The 18550-nt window shown below is 37.5% G+C and overlaps 2 protein-coding genes and 1 long non-coding RNA gene across 9 annotated transcripts in view; 1 reads left to right on the top strand and 2 right to left on the bottom strand.

The window, feature by feature from the left end:
- LOC119768052 overlaps positions 1-18550 on the bottom strand; it is a 170588-nt gene that overhangs the window by 687 nt on the left and 151351 nt on the right. The window lies entirely within an intron of this gene.
- Positions 3148-16845, top strand: LOC119768060. Its single transcript, XR_005277881.1, has 2 exons — positions 3148-3441; positions 16502-16845. It is a non-coding gene; the product is annotated as an uncharacterized LOC119768060 (long non-coding RNA).
- On the bottom strand, positions 14156-16337 carry LOC6042165. The gene is made up of 2 exons (XM_038258397.1): positions 14871-16337; positions 14156-14800 (listed from the first exon to the last, which is right to left on the bottom strand). The coding sequence occupies exon 1, from the start codon at positions 15768-15770 to the stop codon at positions 15171-15173; it is 600 nt and encodes a 199-aa protein (XP_038114325.1). The 5' UTR covers positions 15771-16337; the 3' UTR covers positions 14156-14800; positions 14871-15170.

The raw sequence follows: 18550 nt of genomic DNA on the forward strand, positions 1-18550 counted from the left end.
TTGTTTAAAATGATAGAGCATCAAAAGGTAACAAAGTATCAGCTCGAATTTTTGCTCAAAAGTTGTTTTGAACGCTGGAATTTAACAAATCAGAATTCGCATACATAACCTCAAAGGGCGGAAATTTCAATCGACATTCTTCGCTCTGTTCTGCTACTCAATATTAGGTGTCGCATGTCGTTTGGCTCTTGAACGGCAATAGCGATTTGTCAAACAGGTTCGACAGATGCGCAAATATTTTTAAACAAAACATATTTTGCAAAACCTTAAGCTACAGCGAACCTTTTATATATATATATATATATATATATATATATATATATATATATATATATATATATATATATATATATATATATATATATATATATATATATATATATATACAATTCCATTTGAAAAGAGCCTAAACCGAAAAAAAGGTTCTCCGATCGGGCTCAAAATCGGGCCAAAATAATTAGACCCGTATTTTTTTGTTTGGCCATTAGGGTGACCTACATCGTGCTAGGGTGGTTCGAAAAATTGCAATTTTCGTCATTTTTCGCAAAAATCACTTTTTTCGAAAAATCATATCTCCGCGCCATTTCATCCGATTTTAGCTGTCTTAGACGCAAAAGAAAGGTGATTAGTTTGGCTATTTGAGAAAAATAGTAAGAAGTTCCAAAATCTAGCTTAACATTTAAAAAGTCGTATGAAAACTTAAAATGGCGTTTTGACCGTGTCTGGACCAAAGAGCCTATGTCTGAAAATATTTTTATCAGATTCCTCGGAAAATTTCACATAACATATCAAAAAATTGGCGATGGTGAACCGTACGTTTCGGAGATATGATTTTTTGAAAATAAAAACTACGTTTTTTGACGCACCGCGCGCAAAAACAGGAAAATGACGAAATTGGCAAAAAATCAACTTTTTTCACTAAAACTGCGATAACTTAAAAATTTCAGCGATGACCTATACATGTCTGGGTACCAAAAGTTGCGTCTTTCAATAACGAAAATTTTGATACCCAGACATGTATAGGTCATCGCTAATTTTTTTAAGTTATCACAGTTTTAGTGAAAAAAGTTGTTTTTTTGCCGATTTCGTCATTTTCCTGTTTTTGCGCGCGGTGCGTCAAAAAACGTAGTTTTTATTTTCAAAAAATCATATCTTGGAAACGTACGGTTCGACATCGCCAATTTTTTGTTATGTTATGTGAAATTTTCCGAGGAATCCGATAAAAATATTTTCAGACATAGGCTCTTTGGTCCAGACACGGTCAAAACGCCATTTTAAGTTTTCATACGACTTTTTCAATAGTTAAGCTAGATTTTTGGAACTTCTTACTGTTTTTCTCAAATAGCCAAACTCATCACCTTTCTTTTGCGTCTAAGACAGCTAAAATCGGATGAAATGGCGCGGAGATATGATTTTTCGAAAAAAGTGGTTTTTGCGAAAAATGACGAAAATTGCAATTTTTCGAACCACCCTAGCACGATGTAGGTCACCCTAATGGCCAAACAAAAAAATACGGGTCTAATTATTTTGGCCAAGGAACCCCCAGAAAAATTTTGAGCCCGATCGGAGAACCTTTTTTTCGGTTTAGGCTCTTTTCAAATGGAATTGCTATATATATATATATATATATATATATATATATATATATATATATATATATATATATATATTTTTTTTTTTCATAAAAAGCGAACCTTTTCACTAACGTTAAACATTACCCAAGTAACCATAGACACTAAATCAAATCTCTAAATCCCTTGGATTTTTGGAACCCTCCCCTCCCCCCCTCGTAACAAAATTTCGATACATTTTTTTTAATGCATGGAGCGTAACACGGTCTTCGAACCCCCCCCCCCCCCCCTCCCTCAGATGCGTTACATAATAAAAGAACGCTCCCTTATAGTAGTACCCCAGTCACGGCGTTCTAGCAGGATTCTAGCAGAGTTCTTACAGATCTGGATATTCTTACAGCATTCTAACAGAAATGTTCCACCGTTCTAGCAGACAGAATCAGCTCTACTAGAATATTTCGTGACTGGGACGGGGCAAAAGTACGCACGGGGTAAAGGTATCCCAGTTAACTCAATCGGAATTCTGAAACGGAATTCAATTCGAATCGTTTACGTATTCCGTTTCATACGCAACAACCGATTCCGTGTACGTACCGGTTGTTGCGTTTGAAACGGAATGCTTTAATGATTCGAATTGAATTCCGTTTCAGAATTCCGATTGAGTTGACTGGGTACGTACTACAGATTGTCAAGGGAAACAGATTGGCCAATGTTTGACAGATCCAAACGCGCTGGATGCAGACCCTAGCGAAGACGAAGAACACGTAAGTTCCCAACTGCTCGAATTTGCTGGCTCTGGGCGGGTCGCTATGGTCCCAAAGATGAGACGATGATGATTTGGGTGAGATAATATTTCATCAGTTCGGTGACGCTGACGTGATTTCCGCCGTTCTATCCCTTTATCCACCCACCTTAGCACCTCAACCCTTTAATATCCATAAGTCGATCATATATGCAGCAAGCAAGTCGCAAGTTTAGTTTTACCCCCGATCACCGTCGTCGCGAGTAAAGGCTTATTTAATATTTTTTATGTGCTGAAAAGGGGTTAGGTGCCTTGTTCGCCTTGGCTCGCCCTTGATGCGCTTCTCATATACGGTTCGTCCACCCCTGTAAGTTGGTCCGCCAGCGGGTCGCCCTTGATACGCCCCCCATATAAAATTCATCCGCCCAAAAAGCCCCAACCGCCTTGGCTCGCCCTTGATGCGCCTCTCATATACGGTTCGGCCGCCCCTGTAGGTTGGTCCGCCAGCGAGTCGCCCCCGATCCGCCCACTATATAAAGATCATCCGCCCAATATGCCCCAACCACCTTGGCTCGCCCTTGATGCGCCTCTCATATACGCTTCAGCCGCCCCTGAAGTTGGTCCGCCAGCTGGTCGCCCTCGATACGCTTCCCATATAAAGTTCATCCGCCCGAAAAGCCAAACTGCCTTGGCCCACCCTCGATTCGCCTTTCATACATATTTCATCCGCCCAAGCAGAATACCCGTTCAGGTTCCTTCAGGATTCTGATTGTGTTGTTCCAAGTTCATCTAAAACTGAAAAAAACATAAAGTGCCTTATATAGAAATGCAGATATTTGTAGATTCTTGTGTGCTGAAATTTAGAAATAAAACAATAATATGGAAATAAAACATAATTTTTAAGCACATTCCCTGCACATAAAGCTGAGTTTTGTTCTCAATACATCTTACGTGCGTTGTTAGTTCATTGAGGTGAAATGATGAAAAAATAAAGAAACAAAACCATATATGTTTAAGCAAACTTGTTGCGAAGATTTTTCATTTCCTGGAAATAAAAATAATTCTTGACGTGCGAAAAACTAAATTATTTAAAATGTTCATGTATTATTGGTACTTACATATAAACAGGTAACGTATAGAATGTTAACAATTTATACTCTAATCTAATCGAACACAAGCACAGCTAATCCGAAGAAAGTATCCTAGTAGATTACACCCCATGTTCTTTCCTTGTTTTGAAAACGGAATCGACGTAACACCTTATAATGTGGCCCTCTTAAACCTTGCGGTTTCGTCAACGGATTCAAAGGTGTGTATCGTTCTTTTTGCGACAAGACTCCGCCTCCCGGGTCTCCTAAGTGTGAAAGTATGGCACGGGGAGAGGGCACCGAATACCTATATTTACACTTAGAATTTTTTTTTTAGTACGAATAAATGAGACGCGGTTTATTCAGACACGTCCTTTCAGGTCCGTACGCGCGACAAGAATGAATCAGCAAGATACAGAGAGAGACAGGAAAGATGAATGACATTTAAAGGGGAGCGTCCACGAAATGCGTGACGCGGGAATGTTCATAAAATCCGTTACATAATATAAAAGTTCAAGATGGTATGTCAGAGACATAACCGAAAGACATAGGACCAAACAATATGAATGAGTTTTTTGATTGCTAGTGAAATTTGGAATAAGATTATTTTATTTTGTTTCATAGATTTTTCGGCAAAATTGTCATAAATGTTCCCCCAAGGTGAACCTTCCATGACGGCACCGGCAACTCCAGGTTGTGGCCACTACTGTCGAAATGGCCATTTGCAGGTTCAATATCAAAACTATGAATTTTGATACCCATATTGCCACAACTCATATGTTTCGATTAATGTTACCCTGGGCCCCGGGGGAACCTGCTTTGAGGGCATCGGGAACTCCAGGTTGTGGCCACTACGGTCGAAATGTCAATTTTCATGTACAGTATCAAAAACCATGAATTTTGATACCCATATTGCAACAACTCGTATGGTTCTGTAAATGTCCCCCAGGCCCCAGAGGAACCTTCTTTGAGGGCAGCGGCCACTCCAGGTTTTAGCCACCACTGTCGAAATGGCCATTGGCATGTTCAGTATCAAAAACCATGAATTTTGATACCTATATTGCCACAACTCATATGGTTCTATAAAAGGCCCTCCGGGCCCCGGGGGAACCTGCTTTGAGATCACCGGCCACTCCAGGTTTTGGCCACCGCTGTCGAAATGGCCATTGGCATGTTCAGTATCAAAAACCATGAATTTTGATACCTATATTGCCAAAACTCGTAAGGTTCTGTAAAAGTTCCCCCGGGCCCCGGGGGAACCTGCATTGAGATCACCGACCACTCCAGGTTGTGGCCAACACTGTCGAAATGGCCATTTTCATGTTCAGTCTCAAAAACCATGAATTTTGATACCCATATTGTCACAACTCGTATGGTTCTGTAAATGTTCCCGCGGGTCCCGGGGGAACCTGCTTTGAAATCACCGGCCACTCCAGGTTGTGGCCAACAATGTCGAAATGGCCATTTTCATGTTCAGTATCAAAAACCATGAATTTTGATACCCATATTGCCACAACTCGTATGGTTCTGTAAAAGGCCCTCCGGGCCCCGGAGGAACCTGCTTTGAGGGCACCGGCCACTCCAGGTTTTGGCCACCACTGTCGAAATGGCCATTTTTCATGAGAACCGCCGCATCATAGCGACTTCCACCGGTTCGCGTCGCTCGAATTTCCTCCTTCTGCTGCTGGTGGTTCTTCCTTCTGGTTGCTGGTCCTCTTCTTCTATTGGCTGCTGCTGCTGCTGCTCCGCGCCGACCCGACGTGCACAGTTCGAGTGCTCTTTCCAAAGTGACTTGCTTTTGCGAAATTTTCTGCTTAAATAGCGGCACAGCCGGAGAACGGCACAAAAGGGGCGCGGCCTCGAATGCATACGCTCGCTCTGATTGGTCATCTGTCCGATTTGTACTGAAAAATTACTCATTTTGATTGCATGTTTTAAGTGATTTAACTATGTTTAGTCAAACTTTCTATGTAGTTAAACGATATCTGAAGTCTTCGCCTTTCGATTGGTGGTTCAACCGTCTGAATTAATTCACAGGGAAAAAAGATATAAGCGTTCGAAATGTCCCCTTTTTTTGAACGCTTAAAAGTGACGCTTTAGATCAAATTTCTGAACTGGTCCCCTAATATAGTAAGTAGAGACATAGTCCTATGTCAAAAGTAAATTGTAAATTTTTATAGGGTTGATAAAATAAAAAAAAGATTTTTCTCTCATGATAACTCCAGCTTGCTGTTTCGCTCAACACACAGCTCAATCGAACACGGGGCGTTCAACTCCTGGGTTTCTTACGCGGCTACGCTGGGTGCCAGCATCTTGCTCGGCAACAAACACACTTCAGATCTTGAATCAGCTGCAGTTGGTCCAGTCCGGTTTCTCCGCTTTGGCCATCAAGGCGAAAAGCACGGACTCGGTTGATCTCCAACACCGGCTCTTCCAACTGGGACGAAGATTCAGACACAGTATCGCAAAACTGCACAAGCTTCAGTATCTTGCACACTCTTGCTGATAGCAAAGGAATGTGCGATCCATTCACTACCTGGAGAAGAAGCTTGTATTTGCGACCATCGCGTCGACAGGGAACAACGATCGCACCGAGGACAGGAATCTCTGCTCCACTGAAGTTTTCCAGGCGGCAGTCTGACGGTAGAAGTTTCAGTCTGGCACATCCGGTCATCGTTGTTACCCAAGTGTAACCCACCGGACTTGTGCACGGAAAGAAGGTTTATCGTGAATCTTACTAAATTTCGGTTAAAAATCCTAAAAAAATTGGTTGTTTTTTCAACCACCAATTTTTTTAGCTGGAAATCCTAAAAATAAATCCTGGATTTGACAGCTGGATCCAGGTCCTAAAAATGATAAATCCAGCTAAATTTTTAGTAAATTTTACTAATTTGCAAGCTGGAAAAATGTTGTCAGTCTCAAAAGCTGTATGTTTTGAGAAGGTCTGTTAGCTATTTTAGGTAGATTTTATGGTATTCTAGGAAGTTTTATAGTTAGCCCAGCAAGTTTTTATGCTGTTTCAACTAGTTTTTTTGGAATCATTCTCAAAATTTTCCATTGATGGCTGCGAAACCAGGTATTTTCACACATCTTTTTAGCTAGTTTAGCTAACTTTGCCACTATTCTTGGTAGGTGTTTTGGTTGGAATAGCTAATTTTTCCACTATTTCTACAAGTTTTCTTTCAAAAGCCTCCGTTGCTGCCTGCAAAGCACGCATTATTCACCCAGCCTTTTGGCTGATTTAGCTCGTTTCTTTTTTGTTCTTGCTTCGTTTTTCGGTAAGTCCTGCTAATTTTTCGACTGTTTTAACTGGTAATTTCGAAATCATTTTAAAAATCCCTTGCTGTCTGTAAAGTTGTTTTTTTTTTTATTTTCAAAAAGACTTTTTGCTGGTGTAGCATGATTTTCCGCTATTCTTGGTACGTTTTTTGGTAGTCCAGCAAGTTTTTTGGATGTTTCAATAGTTTCCAGGCTTTTTAAACGATGTTATAGTTGATCATCCTAATTGTACGGCTTTGTTGCGATATTCTATTGACAAATAAAAAAAAATGAAATACAGTTATACAAAAATACAAAAATACAGTTATACAAAAATACAGTTATACAAAAATACAAAAATACAAAAATACAAAAATACAAAAATACAAAAATACAAAAATACAAAAATACAAAAATACAAAAATACAAAAATACAAAAATACAAAAATACAAAAATACAAAAATACAAAAATACAAAAATACAAAAATACAAAAATACAAAAATACAAAAATACAAAAATACAAAAATACAAAAATACAAAAATACAAAAATACAAAAATACAAAAATACAAAAATACAAAAATACAAAAATACAAAAATACAAAAATACAAAATACAAAATACAAAAATACAAAAATACAAAAATACAAAATACAAAAATACAAAATACAAAAATACAAAAATACAAAAATACAAAAATAAAAATACAAAAATACAAAATACAAAAATACAAAAATACAAAAATACAAAAATACAAAAATACAAAAATACAAAAATACAAAAATACAAAAATACAAAAATACAAAAATACAAAAATACAAAAATACAAAAATACAAAAATACAAAAATACAAAAATACAAAAATACAAAAATACAAAAATACAAAAATACAAAAATACAAAAATACAAAAATACAAAAATACAAAAATACAAAAATACAAAAATACGAAAATACTTAATTTTACTTTATTTTACTTAATTTTACTTAATTTTTCTTAATTTTACTTAATTTTACTTAATTTTACTTAATTTTACTTAATTTCACTTAATTTTACTTAATTTTACTTAATTTTACTTAATTTTACTTATTTTACTTAATTTCACTTAATTTACTTAATTTTACTTAATTTTACTTAATTTTACTTAATTTTACTTAATTTTACTTAATTTTACTTAATTTTACTTAATTTTACTTAATTTTACTTAATTTTACTTAATTTTACTTAATTTTACTTAATTTTACTTAATTTTACTTAATTTTACTTAATTTTACTTAATTTTACTTAATTTTACTTAATTTTACTTAATTTTACTTAATTTTACTTAATTTTACTTAATTTTACTTAATTTTACTTAATTTTACTTAATTTTACTTAATTTTTTTTTCTTTCAACTTATTTTTATTAGGTCCTTTTAGGTGCTACGACCAGGTTAGGACCGAGGAACGATAATACAAAAAAATAATAAAAAGAAGATTGTCATTTTCCCGCGCCATGTGTCAACAAGTGTGCGATCACATCAGAGCAGTTCTCTACGGAATCGGTCTTTTTTCTTTAATTTTAATTTTTGTATTTTTTAATCCGGCTGAAACTTTTTTGGTGCCTTCGGTATGCCCAAAGAAGCCATTTTGCATCATTAGTTTGTCCATATAATTTTCCATACAAATTTGGCAGCTGTCCATACAAAATGATATGTAAAAATTCAAAATCTGTATCTTTTGAAGGAATTTTTGATCGATTTGGTGTCTTCGGCAAAGTTGTAGGTATGGATATGGACTACACTGAAAAAATGACACACGGTAAAAAAATTTGGTGATTTTAATTTAACTTTTGTCACTAAAACTTGATTTGCAAAAACACTATTTTAAATTTTTTTATTTTTGATATGTTTTAGAGGACATAAAATGCCAACTTTTCAGAAATTTCCAGAATGGGCAAAAATCTTTGACCGAGTTATGATTTTTGAATCAATACAGATTTTTCAAAAATCGAAATATTGGTCGCAAAAATTTTTCAACTTCATTTTTCGATGTAAAATCGAATTTGCAATCAAAAAGTACTTTAGTGAATTTTTGTTAAAGTGCACCGTTTTCAAGTTATAACCAATTTTAGGTAACTTTTTTGAAAATAGTCGCAGTTTTTCATTTTTTTAAATTAGTGCCCATGTTTGCCTATCTTTGAAAAAAATATTTTTGAAAAGCTGAGAAAATTCTCTATATTTTGCTTTATTGAACTTTGTCGATACGACCCATAGTTGCTGAGATATTGCCATGCAAAGGTTAAAAAACAGGAAAATTTATGTTTTCTAAGTCTCACCCAAACAACCCACCATTTTCTAATGTCGATATCTCAGCAACTATAGGTCCGATTTACAATGTTAAAACATGAAACATTCGTGAAATTTTCCGATCTTTTCGAAAAAAATATTTAAAAAAAATTAAAATCAAGACTAACATTTCAAACGGGCCAAACATTCAATATTACGCCCATTTGAAATGTTAGTCTTGATTTTAAATTTTTGAAAATATTTTTTTCGAAAAGATCGGAAAATTTCACGAATGTTTCATGTTTTAACATTGTAAATCGGACCTATAGTTGCTGAGATATCGACATTATAAAATGGTGGGTTATTTGGGTGAGACTTAGAAAACATAAATTTTCCTGTTTTTTAACCTTTGCATGGCAATATCTCAGCAACTATGGGTCGTATCGACAAAGTTCAATAAAGCAAAATATAGAGAATTTTCTCAGCTTTTCAAAACTATTTTTTTCAAAGATGGGCAAACATGGGCACTAATTTAAAAAAATGAAAAACTGCGACTATTTTCAAAAAAGTTACCTAAAAATGGTTATAACTTGAAAACGGTGAACTTTATCAAAAATTCACTAAAGTACTTTTTGATTGCAAATTCGATTTTACATCGAAAAATGAAGTTGAAAAATTTTTGCGACCAATATTTCGATTTTTTGAAAAAATCTGTATTGATTCAAAAAATCATAACTCGGTCAAAGATTTTTTGCCCATTCTGGAAATTTCTGAAAAGTTGGCATTTTATGTCCTCTAAAACATATCAAAAAATAAAAAAAATTAAAAATAGTGTTTTTTTGCAAATCAAGTTTTAGTGACAAAAAGTTAAATTAAAAATCACCAAAATTTTTTTTACCGTGTATCATTTTTTTTCAGTGTAGTCCATATCCATACCTACAACTTTGCCGAAGACACCAAATCGATCAAAAAATTCCTTCAAAAGATACAGATTTTTGAATTTTTACATATCATTTTTGTATGGACAGCTGCCAAATTTGTATGGAAAATTATATGGACAAACTAATGATGCAAAATGGCTTCTTTGGGCATACCGAAGGCACCAAAAAAGTTTCAGCCGGATTAAAAAATACAGAAAAAATCGAATGACCGAAATCTCAGAGAATTGCTCATCAATCTGTTCCTCGGGTGTCTTGCACTGCCTCAAGCGAACTCTATAATCTCGATAAATGGCCCACAGCTCGGACTCGCTGTACAGCTTCCGTTCGCCTGGTTGGTCCTTCGGGGTTGCACCGGCGCCGGCGCCAGTATTTTCTCGACTTCTTCCTGCGGGACGAGGATGCTTTTCTTCCGTCCCGATGGACGGCACCGCTCCAGGTAAAGAAGGTTTATCGTGAATCTTACTAAATTTCGGTTAAAAATCCTAAAAAAATTGGTTGTTTTTTCAACCACCAATTTTTTTAGCTGGAAATCCTAAAAATAAATCCTGGATTTGACAGCTGGATCCAGGTCCTAAAAATGATAAATCCAGCTAAATTTTTAGTAAATTTTACTAATTTGCAAGCTGGAAAAATGTTGTCAGTCTCAAAAGCTGTATGTTTTGAGAAGGTCTGTTAGCTATTTTAGGTAGATTTTATGGTATTCTAGGAAGTTTTATAGTTAGCCCAGCAAGTTTTTATGCTGTTTCAACTAGTTTTTTTGGAATCATTCTCAAAATTTTCCATTGATGGCTGCGAAACCAGGTATTTTCACACATCTTTTTAGCTAGTTTAGCTAACTTTGCCACTATTCTTGGTAGGTGTTTTGGTTGGAATAGCTAATTTTTCCACTATTTCTACAAGTTTTCTTTCAAAAGCCTCCGTTGCTGCCTGCAAAGCACGCATTATTCACCCAGCCTTTTGGCTGATTTAGCTCGTTTCTTTTTGTTCTTGCTTCGTTTTTCGGTAAGTCCTGCTAATTTTTCGACTGTTTTAACTGGTAATTTCGAAATCATTTTAAAATCCCTTGCTGTCTGTAAAGTTGTTTTTTTATTTTCAAAAGACTTTTTGCTGGTGTAGCATGATTTTCCGCTATTCTTGGTACGTTTTTTGGTAGTCCAGCAAGTTTTTTGGATGTTTCAATAGTTTCCAGGCTTTTTAAACGATGTTATAGTTGATCATCCTAATTGTACGGCTTTGTTGCGATATTCTATTGACAAATAAAAAAAAATGAAATACAGTTATACAAAAATACAAAAATACAGTTATACAAAAATACAGTTATACAAAAATACAAAAATACAAAAATACAAAAATACAAAAATACAAAAATACAAAAATACAAAAATACAAAAATACAAAAATACAAAAATACAAAAATACAAAAATACAAAAATACAAAATACAAAAATACAAAAATACAAAAATACAAAAATACAAAATACAAAAATACAAAAATACAAAAATACAAAAATACAAAAATACAAAATACAAAAATACAAAATACAAAAATACAAAAATACAAAAATACAAAAATACAAAATACAAAAATACAAAAATACAAAAATACAAAAATACAAAATACAAAAATACAAAAATACAAAATACAAAATACAAAAATACAAAAATACAAAAATACAAAAATACAAAAATACAAAAATACAAAAATACAAAATACAAAAATACAAAAATACAAAAATACAAAATACAAAAATACAAAAATACAAAATACAAAAATACAAAATACAAAAATACAAAAATACAAAAATACAAAAATACAAAAATACAAAAATACAAAAATACAAAAATACAAAAATACAAAAATACAAAAATACAAAAATACAAAAATACAAAAATACAAAAATACAAAAATACAAAAATACAAAAATACGAAAATACTTAATTTTACTTTATTTTACTTAATTTTACTTAATTTTTCTTAATTTTACTTAATTTTACTTAATTTTACTTAATTTTACTTAATTTCACTTAATTTTACTTAATTTTACTTAATTTTACTTAATTTTACTTAATTTTACTTATTTTACTTAATTTCACTTAATTTACTTAATTTTACTTAATTTTACTTAATTTTACTTAATTTTACTTAATTTTACTTAATTTTACTTAATTTTACTTAATTTTACTTAATTTTACTTAATTTTTCTTAATTTTACTTAATTTTACTTAATTTTACTTAATTTTACTTAATTTTACTTAATTTTACTTAATTTTACTTAATTTTACTTAATTTTACTTAATTTTACTTAATTTTACTTAATTTTACTTAATTTTACTTAATTTTACTTAATTTTACTTAATTTTACTTAATTTTACTTAATTTTTTTCTTTCAACTTATTTTTATTAGGTCCTTTTAGGTGCTACGACCAGGTTAGGACCGAGGAACGATAATACAAAAAAATAATAAAAAGAAGATTGTCATTTTCCCGCGCCATGTGTCAACAAGTGTGCGATCACATCAATCTGTTCCTCGGGTGTCTTGCACTGCCTCAAGCGAACTCTATAATCTCGATAAATGGCCCACAGCTCGGACTCGCTGTACAGCTTCCGTTCGCCTGGTTGGTCCTTCGGGGTTGCACCGGCGCCGGCGCCAGTATTTTCTCGACTTCTTCCTGCGGGACGAGGATGCTTTTCTTCCGTCCCGATGGACGGCACCGCTCCAGGTAGCGGAGGAAAATCCGCCGCGGTGAACGCGGCTGCAGCCGGAGTCTGTTTCTCCTTCTTCCATGCTGGCGGCTTCGGCTTGGACGCCTGCTGCCTCGACTGGATGAACTGCGCACGTTTGGGACAGCTGCGGTGGGATCCAGAGCAGTTGACACACTTCTTGGCTTGCGTTTCTTCTGCTTTGCACTTTTCCGTGCTGTGGGCACCCCCACAGCTGCTGCACCTGGGCTTGAGATGGCAGTTACTGGTTCCGTGACCGAACTGCAAGCAGTTCTTGCACTGGGTCACGTGCGGTTCTTTGTTCCGGTAGGCCACCCACCGGACGACGACTGGTCCCACTTTCTTTACCTTACTACTCAACTCCTTCAAACTGGTGTGCCCCTTGGGAAAGAGCACGATGAAAGGCGTCTCATCGATAGCGGGAAGCTGCTGCTTCCGCCTGATGGCGTGTACTGCCAAGACGTCCAGCTGATGTTCCGTCTTGAGCAGCTCCTTGACGTAATCCGGTTCCGCGTTTGGGAGACCTCGCATTACTACCCGGTGCGGTCTCGCACTGCGCTTTCCGTGCGTGTAGAACTGCACCTTGTTCTTCATCAGGTGGGCTTGCACCGTGTCAAAGTCGTCGCTCGAGAAGCACGTAATTTTGGTGCCGTACCGCGTCAGTTTGTGTTCCGGCTGGACATCACATGACGACATCACCTTCGCAAGGCTGGCGAAGCTCGTGTCTTTCACCACCAGCGGTGGCTGCTTCTTCTCCCCGGCCGACTTGCCGGGTGCTGGAATCACGGGGGGTGGTTTTTTCTGCTGCTGGGTTCGCATTGTTGTTGTTGTTGCTCTTCTCCGCTAGCGGACTGAACTTGTTGTTGCTGAGCAGTTTCTCCACTTCCTGGCCATTGCCGTCGTTGATCTCCTCCTTAGCCTTCCTGCGCCGAACCTTGATCACGGGACGAAATTCGCCCCCCGTCCTCTCCTCCTCCTTCGGAGTCTTCCACCTCCATGCCTGTCACCGCCTGCTTTTTGGGTTGGAACCCGTCCGGTTTCTCCCACACACTTTTCTTCATAGCCGCGTTCCAGTAGAACGGCCTTCCATCCTCAGTCCTGTGCTCCGTCCACTCACTCTCCGCCGTTGCGGCCGCCGCCATGGCCGTCGGCGAAAGTTAGAAAAAACACCGTCAAAAACGCGCTAAGCTCCAATCAAAGGACACACGTCTGCTCTGGGCGAGCTGTCAAACTGGTCTATTTACTTAATTTTACTTTACTTAATTTTACTTTACTTAATTTTACTTCATTTTACTAAATTTTACTTAATTTCATTTTATTATTTAACTTAACACAACTTAATTTAACAAAATTTGGCCAAATTAAACTAAAATAAAAAAACGATTTAATTTCAACTAAATTTATCTGAAATTGACTAAATTTTGCTTAATTAACTAAATTTAATAAATTTAACTGATTTAACTTAATTCTAGTTTTTTTTTTTCTAAATTTTACCAAGTGTAACTTAATTTAATTAAAATTAACTCATCAAATTTAAATTTAATTTTAATATAACTTGATTGAACCTAATTTTACTGAATTTAAATTAATTTAACATTATTTAACACTATTTTTGACGTGCTTAAAAGGCGTTAGGTGCCCTATTTGTTCGGATTTGTCAAACATTGGCCAATCTATAACTAGGCATTCTGCACCCGCCGCCGCTCCAGGAGGACAGATGTGCATACAAAAAGTAGAGTGTGGACAATCGCCAGCCTCCCCTTTTCCTGCCAAAGTGTTGCCAAAGTGGTTTAGTGATGCCCCCATGTTTTTACCTACGCATCGTCCAAACAATAATGAGAGGCTCAACTTCTAACCACTTTCCCTCAACACAAAAAACTTCTCACCTTATTAACTGAAACTTACCTTCAGGTGCCGATCCGCAGAAAATCTTTCTGGCTTTTGATTTATTCACTCAAACAACACATTCTATCTCCTTTTGCACTTGCACTTGCACTCAAACAACACACATAATCACCAAAAAACTTCTCGAACTGATCGGCTCAAACAGGATCGAACACGATACAAGACGTTGCTTTGATTTGCTCTCGAACTGATGATCTGTCAAAAATCCATGCTGCCGGTTCCAGCTAGTTTTTTCGGTAATTGTACGCAAAATTGTGCTGAAACACCATTATTTTTGGTAACATCTCTCCTGTCATTTTAATTTGGGCTGTCAGTTTTGGAAAGCAAATCAGCAATCAGGGTTAGCTATTTCACCAATACCAGGATGGTAAATTTACCTGTAATTTTAGCTGATTTAACCAAATAAATCACAGTTTCACCAATTTGAAGCCAGCTAATTTGAATTGTTAAATTTTAGATGGAACTCCTTTCCGTGTGTTAGCACCAGTGTCCAAATTCCAGCGGGATGATTGCCACTTACCGTCGACGTAGAAATCCAGCTCCGCCGTCACGTGGCCTCCAAGTTCAGGCGAGTTTTCGATCTTGCCGATCACTGCGCTTGCTTCGCTGCCGCTGCTCGACTCGTTGCTGTCCGACTCCTCATCTTCCAGAGAATCTCGATGAACCTTGTGCACTTTTCACTTGCTCTTCGATCGCTTTCGCCGGTCCGACTTGCACGCTCTTTCAAAATGAGTCTTCCGGCCACAGCGGTTACACCTCTTACCAAAAGCAGGGCAGACTCCTTTCTCAAACTCGTGCCAATCGCCGCAGAACTTGCACTCCTTCTTCTTCCGGATCTTCTTGACATCATCACACGTCCGGCCCACGACCTGGCCGTAGGTTACAATGAGTTTCTCTGCACGGCAGGTCTTCAGGTCCTGCATGCCCAGCATCCTGGTCTGGAGATTTGGCCACTTGTTCAATGTGACGATCTTGAACCGCAGCATTTCTTTCTCGAGAGCTCCGAACTGGCATGACTTCAACAGAACCTTCAGCTTCCTCAGGTAGTCGTCGATGCTTTCGACCGGATCTTGCAAAAGGCCAAAAAAAATGATCCAGTCGACGAACTTCCGTTTGCGCACTACCTTTTCCTTAATCGCTGTCAGAGCAATTTCTGGATCATCCGTCTCTGCCACCGTAAGCTCAAAATTGAAGTACTTTTGGCGCGCCACACTTCCGATTACTGACACAAGGATGCTCGTTTTCTGCTTCTTCATCGTGTCCGGCCAACCATCCATCCCAGCGGCGGATGCGATTCTGCTTGAAAAATTCAAAGTTTGCCTCCACGTCTCCGGCCAGCTCCAGCGGAGGGGGAAGCGGCAAAGCGGGGCCCGCCGAACTTCCAGCGGCCAGCGTTGTTGACTGCTTCACGACCATTTTTTGCAACGATGCCTTCTCCTGATGCTTCATAAAAATCTTGAACTGCTCAGCGTCCATTTTTCTCGAATTTTCTTCTCCACTTCACTTCCGCGAAATCTCCAACAATTCGACGACGCGCACAAAGAAATATTCCCGCCGGACAGGATCGCACACGTTCGCAACACAGAGAGCAACTTATCCGATCACTTCCGCGTATGATTTTTTGGCCGCCCGACGTTGAATCTCCTCACAGGAACCTTCCGCGTTTTACCGATGACGCCGGAAATTCACTAGTTGTCCGCGAAAACTTCTGACACCATGTTTTAGTACCGTAAACCAGGGTCAATCGGGACACATGGGGCGAACTGGGACAGCAGTTTTAACCATGTTGGAGCACAATATTTTGATTTTTCTGGTTGGTTTCGGTTAGAACAGACTCAGGCCAACAAAATGTGTACATCCATTTCCAAATTTAAAAGCTTTAAGTGCTCTAAAAACAGCTGTCCCTATTCAGACTGTAGTCCCGATTCACCCCAGATTACGGTACGAATAAATGAGACGCGATTTGCGATTCACAACAACTCGACTTTATTCAGACACGTCCTTTCAGGTCCGTACGCGCGACAAGAATGAATCAGAATGATAGAGAGAGACAGGAAAGATGAATGACATTTAAAGGAGAGCGTCCACGAAATGCGTGACGCGTGGATAATATAACATTCTTGTCATTCAATTTTATATTGTATGGGGGAATGGTAGATATGAATATAAAAATAAATCTTACAGTGAAAAGATAAATACAAATAAGCAGTAATTTTAAAGATGATTCCGGGAAGCTGCAAAACAAACAACTATAATTGAAAAGACAATTGCTCCAGATGTTTCCATTGCTGAAAGAAAAGGAACAGGATAAGGAAGGATATAAACATTTAAATAAATCATATAGTGAATAGATAAATGTAGGCATTAAAATTGAAGAAGATTCCCGGAAGCTGGAAGAAAGATAATTATATTTTAAAGAAAAATTCTTCAATGGAACCATGCTATTTCAGTTACTGACAAACGTTCGACAGTGCGAGGGATAAGAACCGCGGGGAAACCTGCAGGGACTTTCTTTGCATTAAAAGCTATCCAAGGTGTGGTAGACTGCGAGGAGCAGTAACCAGCTCGGAGCTCGAAATAAAGTAGACAAGTCGCCTTGATGTTCCAGACGAAAAGACTGATTTTTGTTTATTTGAACTCGGGTATTTATACTAGTCAAATTTGTTGCATCACATGTAATTTGAGTGGTGACACTTACGTGCTACAGTATAGACTTCTGGAGTTGGCTTGTACTGGGTTGAACCCTTGCGCTGGCTCATTGTCGATGAACCGAAATATGGTTCGAAAAAGGCTATACGCAAGCATCAGCAATTATGCTTGCGCCAAGTGGTTCTAACTGTGTGTGGGCTCTACAGTCAGGCAGGGTTTGTGTTTTGAAAGACAAAACCTGGTCTTGTCGTGCGAGGTCCGGGCATGGTAATAAAAATGGAAATTAAGTGTGAATGGGTATGTTGGGAATGCAGTGGTGTTCAGACTATTACACTAGCATATGCGACGAGTGTAGCTTATTTAGGTAATCTCAAATACTTATAACTTTAAAATTCGATATCTCTGGAACGAAACATATTCCTTTCTGTTGATAAGTGATTTTTATGTAAAATTGCACGGAGAATACGATGGTGAAGTCAAATTAAAAAAATAAATAGGGCTGTTTTAAGATACAACCATTTAAGGTTTTCAATTGCGCACTACAGGTAGACACATTATTTTAATTCTGATTTTGTTTACAGAAATGGAGTCTACGTCCAATTTCCTTCAAAATTGAGTCTAAGACCGACCCTCTAAGATTTGTGGTTCCTGAGTTATCGTCGTTTGAAGATAGGAGTTTCGCTCAAAAATCGTCAAAAAGTCGATTTTTTGGGAGGGTACAAAAATGGATGGGGTGGTCCGATTTGGATGAAATTCGGGATTTTTGCATGATTTGATAGTCTCAACAGCTCTGCCAAATTTGAGCAGAATCGGAGATGGTAATTTTCAAAATTGCATTTTTTTCTTGCACACTTCAGGTGGAATGACCCATATGACAAATGGCGAGTGTATCCAGGTTTTTAACAACATGGACGAAAACCGAAGGTAACGCTTGCAACGGTACGGGGGTACTGTCAGACCAATTTTGTAACGCACGCTCACGTCACGTCATTCTTGAGCTCCTGTCAAACATTTTCACCAAGATGGCGTCACATATTTTTGCTCCCGTTCCGCACCAACCGCACACAACAAAACATTTTCTGCTGATGCCCGGAATATTTTCGAAACAACCCGTTTCTCTCCGAAAGCCGGAGCCCAGGAGCAACCCGAGACAGATCCGCTGGCCGGAAACAAGTCCATGCGACCATTGTGCCAGAAATAAACCCCATACAGCAAGACAGAAAGAAGCTCGTGAAAGAACCTCTGCTTCCTGCTAACCGCCAGCTGGAACCGTGTCCGTGGCTAAGGAAAACATCCGAGGCAACATTCGCTGGCCACTGGCCGTAACAGTGGAAAAGGCGCGTCGGAAATACACGTCACAGAACCTGTTGGTTTCGGGTAGCGGCGGCCGGAAGAAACGGTGTTGTCT

The sequence above is a fragment of the Culex quinquefasciatus genome, chromosome 2 (assembly GCF_015732765.1).
Source record: "Culex quinquefasciatus strain JHB chromosome 2, VPISU_Cqui_1.0_pri_paternal, whole genome shotgun sequence".
Classification (NCBI taxonomy): domain Eukaryota; kingdom Metazoa; phylum Arthropoda; class Insecta; order Diptera; family Culicidae; genus Culex; species Culex quinquefasciatus.

Excerpts from the sequence above, each read along its gene's own strand:
- LOC6042165 (XM_038258397.1), bottom strand. The coding sequence starts at position 15,770 with ATGGATGGTTGGCCGGACACGATGAAGAAGCAGAAAACGAGCATCCTT.